General features: G+C 48.0%; 1 protein-coding gene across 1 annotated transcript; it reads right to left on the minus strand.

The window, feature by feature from the left end:
- Positions 1-830: 830 nt before the first annotated feature.
- On the minus strand, positions 831-1,298 carry PAAG_12595 (hypothetical protein; the record flags this gene model as incomplete). Its single annotated transcript, XM_015848068.1, has 1 exon — positions 831-1,298. The coding sequence occupies one exon, from the start codon at positions 1,296-1,298 to the stop codon at positions 831-833; it is 468 nt and encodes a 155-aa protein (XP_015702319.1).
- Between the last annotated feature and the right edge of the window lie 3,172 nt (positions 1,299-4,470).

A 4,470-nucleotide genomic window follows, 5' to 3' on the forward strand; every position in this document is an offset into this window, starting at 1 on the left:
TATGTAAGATAAAGCAGAGACTGATTTAGAAGAAAATAGCATCACAAATGATGAATATGAACTTCATTGAAGCTGCTTCTTTTCATGATTATATAAAGAACAAGAACTTGACAGTCTTCATAACCAGTTTGTATGAAATTGATAAACAGCTTAAGAAGAAGCAGAGTTTAGTAAGAGCTGAGAATAAGTCTGATGAGAAGCTGATCAGTAACTTATCAGAATGATTAAAAAATCAGAAGAACTGTTTTTCAAAGAAAGTATCAGATGAATTACCTTTACTACAGAAAGATATTGATTTTAAAGTAGAGCTTCAGCCTAATGTTGATCTCATCCGGAGTACTGAACATGCACCTCTATATAAAATAAATCTACAGAAAATAAATTTACAGAAACTAGAAGTGGTGAAGATCTATTTCAAAGTCAATCTAGCAAAAACCTTTATCATCTCAAGTTCAGCCTTTTTCATCTTCTCAATTTTGATTGTCTGTAGTAGGAAGAAGTTACAATTCTGTGTCAACTTTTACAAACTGAATACTATAATCAAATGAGATTAGTGTTAGGGAGCGAATGCGAGCTGCATAAGAAGAAAGACTCTCTGCGTTGCTAACTGCTATATAACGAAATACTAAGCTTGATGGGATGAAAGGGGGTGCTGGGGGCCTGCGTGGATTATAACCACCTGCATGGTCGTGTGGTCACGTGATATGGATTAGGCCTAATCGGGCGCCGAGCTTAATCCGACGTCGAGTCTAACCGGGCACCGGGCTTCGGTCGGGCTCGGTCGGACGCTGAGCCTAACATCACCCCCCGGTCTAGGGGCAGGCATGTCCTCATGCCGGTAGGTCGTCATCAACCTCGTCCTTCAGGTAGCTGTCTGTCTCCCATGCCTTCAGCCACTCATCTAGTCGCCTTGGGGGTCCAGCTTTTGTAGGGTTAGCCTCATGGAAGTCGCGTATGGCGTGTGGTGATCCTTTGAAGTCGCGAGCGGGGTACCATGAAGAATCCTCATCAAACCCCTTCCAGCGCACCCGATACTGCAGCTTGCTCCGGCTTATTCTACTGGCCAGTATACGATCTATTTCCCATTCATTCTCACCATCTATTTCAATTGGGTCTGGTGGTCTGATAGTCTGGCCAGGTAGAGGGTCTCTGGAGTCCTTGCGTAGCTTGTCTGGGGAGAAGATTGAATGAATTTTCATTGTTATGGGGAGGTCCAGTTTGTAGGCATTGCCCACCTTTTCCAGGATTCTGAAGGGGCCGGCATTCTGCTCTGCCAGTTTACGGCTTGGTCGATCCATCTTGTATGATTTCAATGTTAGATAAACAAAATCTCCTACTGCAAAGTCAGGCTCTCAATGGTGCTTGTCAGTCTGCCTCTTCATCTGTTCCTGTGCTGTCTTTATGCCTTTACTCGCCTGGTTCCAGATCTCTCTCATTCGGTGAATGAAGCTCCTTGCTGCTTCTCGATTTCTTTTCTCATTCATGTCCAATTTCTCCGCCAGTGGTTGCCAGTCAAATGACATTCGGGGTTCATATCCATTTGCTGCGAGGAAGGGGGAGATCCCTGTGGAAGCGTTTGGGGTAGCTGCGGAGGCATGGTCTATAATGGGCAGCCACTCATCCCAGTCGTCTTGGTAGTAACTGACATAGGGGCGAAGACGGGTGGCAATGTATTGATTCACCACTTCTGTCTGTCCATCAGTTTGTGCATGATGCGCCGTTGAGAGTTTCAGTTTTATGCCCAGGATCTGTGTAAACTCATCCCAAAAGCTTGATATGAACTGGGGGCCTCGGTCAGAGACAATTGAGTCAGGCGCCCCATTGTATGAATAGTAGAATCAAATGAATAGTCGGGCCAGCTCCTGGGCTGTAACTCCCCGGGTGGTTGGAATGGAGATTGTCTTCTTGCTTAGCCGGCATACTATGACCAAAATGGCATCATAACCTGTTTTGCTTTTCGGCACGTCCATGAAGTCCATTGCAATATGCTGCCATGCCCGTTCTGGTATTGGTAATGGCTTTAGCAAACCAGGAGTCTTATCTCTTGGAATTTTACTGATCCGGCACACATGGCAGTTCCGAATATAGCGTAGGACGTCTGTCCGCCAGGTGGCCCACCAATAGCGTGATTGCACCAGGGCCAGGGTCTTTCGTCCTCCAGGGTGTGCTGTTGAAGCTTGATCATGAATTTCCTGCAGTAGCTTGGCTATCAGGGTTTCCTTTTCCTGAACAGGCACCACTAGTCTTCCATTGTACCGTAGCACATTGTCCTCCATTGTATAGGGACTATTCTCATCATCTGCCTGCTGCCGCAGGGGCTCAATTGAGGTGGCTGTCTTGTTTAGAGACACTATGCATTCAGCAATGCTCTCTTTCTCTGAGGAGTTGATGCTAGCAATGTCTGTAGAGGGAGTGATCTGGGGGTCGAGGGTCTCTGGTCCTAGGAGGATCTGCATACGGCCGTCCTGTTGCCTTCTAACCTGCTCAGGCCTGCTCAGTGCGTCTGCTAGCAGGTTGGCCTTGCCTGGTCGATACTTGATCTCAAAGTAGAAACGGGAGAGGAACTCTGCCCAGCGGGCTTGACGTGCATTCAGCTTCTTGGTAGTCATGAAGTATTCCAGTGCACGATGATCAGTGAGGATCTTGAATCGTTCCTCCCGTTGTAGTCCCTCAAGCTCTGCCCACCATTCTTGTAAGGCCCGGACTACTGCCAGCATTTCCTTATCATGAACTTCATAATTAAGCTCTGCACCATTCATTGTCTTTGAATAGAAGGCTACTGGGTGCCAAAGGTCATTTTCAAATCTTTGACTTAGTACCCCAGCCACTACTCCGTCAGAGGCGTCAGTCTCAATACGAGTCTCCCGCTCAGGGTCATAGTAACGCAGTGTTGGAGCCTCCACCAGCTGCCTCTTCAGTTTTTCAAAGGCTGATTTGCATTCTGATGTCCACACAAATGGGGTAGTCTTCTTTGTCAATTGGTACAGTGGCTTTGCGATTCGGCTGTAGTTCCTTATGAATCGTCGGTAGAAATTGCCAAATCCTAGGAATGACTGGACTCCTTTGACTGTGGTGGGGGCCTGCCATCTCACAATGGCAGCTGTCTTCTCTGGGTCTGCCTCAATCCCTTCTGTACTGATGATGAACCCTAGGTATTTTGTCCTCTGGACTGCAAACTCACATTTCTGGATGCTGGCTTGCAAACCCGCTGTCTTTAGTCGGTCTAGCACTGAGTTTACCTGCTGCTTGTGCTCCTCCAGATTCTTGCTATAGATTAGAAGATCATCCATGAATGCTGTCATAAACTTGTCCAGGTAGTCAAAGAAGATACTGTTAACAAACCGTTGAAAGCAGGCAGGGGCGTTTGTAAGGCCAAAGGGGACCACCCGATATTTATAGGTCCCGTAGCGGGTTCTAAAGGTGGTCAGGTCCTCAGACTCAGGGTCCATTCGGATGCGATGGAACCCCTGCCGAATGTCCAACTTTGTAAAGTATTTCGCCCCATTGAGTCGGTCCATCAGCTCATCTATCAGGGGCAAGGGATACTGATCTCGTTTGGTTATAGCATTCAGCTTGCGAAAGTCAACACAGAATCGTAGCTTCTTCCCACTACGGGCAATCAGGATTGGGGAGGCGTAGGGGGCTGAACTTGGGGTGATGAAACCCTTTGCTAGGTTGGCTTCAAGGTAGGTCTTCACTGCCTCTAGTTCCTCTAGATTCATCTTATATAGAGGCGCATGTCCAATGCCCTGGGTGAGGTCAACATCAGGCTGGAGCTCTATTTTAAAATCAACATTCTTCCGTAGGGGGGGCAGTTCATCTGATGCTTTCTTTGAGAAGCAGTCCTCCCGGCCTTTCAACCATTCTGGTAAGTTGCTGATCAGCTCCTCATCAGACTCATCCTCAGCTCCCACTAAACCCCGCTTCTCCTCAAGCTGTTTATCAATTTCATACAGACTGGTTATGAAGACTGTTGACTTCTTGTTCTTCATATAACCATGGAAGGAAGCAGCCCCAATGAAGTTCATATCCATCATCTGTGGTGCTGTCTCCTCCCAGGTCAGCCCCTGCCTCGTCTCAGGCATCACAACTGAGCTGGTCCCTTTCAATCTGCGGAGCTGAGCCTGATGCTCCTGTCTGATCTCCTCATCCAGCTTGATCTCTCTTCGTTCCACATCCGCCTGATGCTCAGGCTTGGGGTCTGGGCGCTTCAGTACTGACCAGGGTACTATCTTCAACATCGGCTCCGCCACCTGTTCAGGGATAGACCGTTCACTCGGCCAAACCAGGCGTTGGTTTTTAACATCAAGCCATATATCCTGTGCTGCCAACCACTTCCGTCCCAGGATGACAGGGTGCTGGCCTAGGTCTGTTACCAGCAGAGGGACATTCTGAAATCTCCGGCCATCCACCCAGAGGTTTAGGGTCCAGTGTGCGGTCTATCACCCGCCGGGGGCGCCATTGTATCGA

The sequence above is a fragment of the Paracoccidioides lutzii genome, assembly GCF_000150705.2.
Source record: "Paracoccidioides lutzii Pb01 unplaced genomic scaffold supercont2.39, whole genome shotgun sequence".
NCBI lineage: Eukaryota > Fungi > Ascomycota > Eurotiomycetes > Onygenales > Ajellomycetaceae > Paracoccidioides > Paracoccidioides lutzii.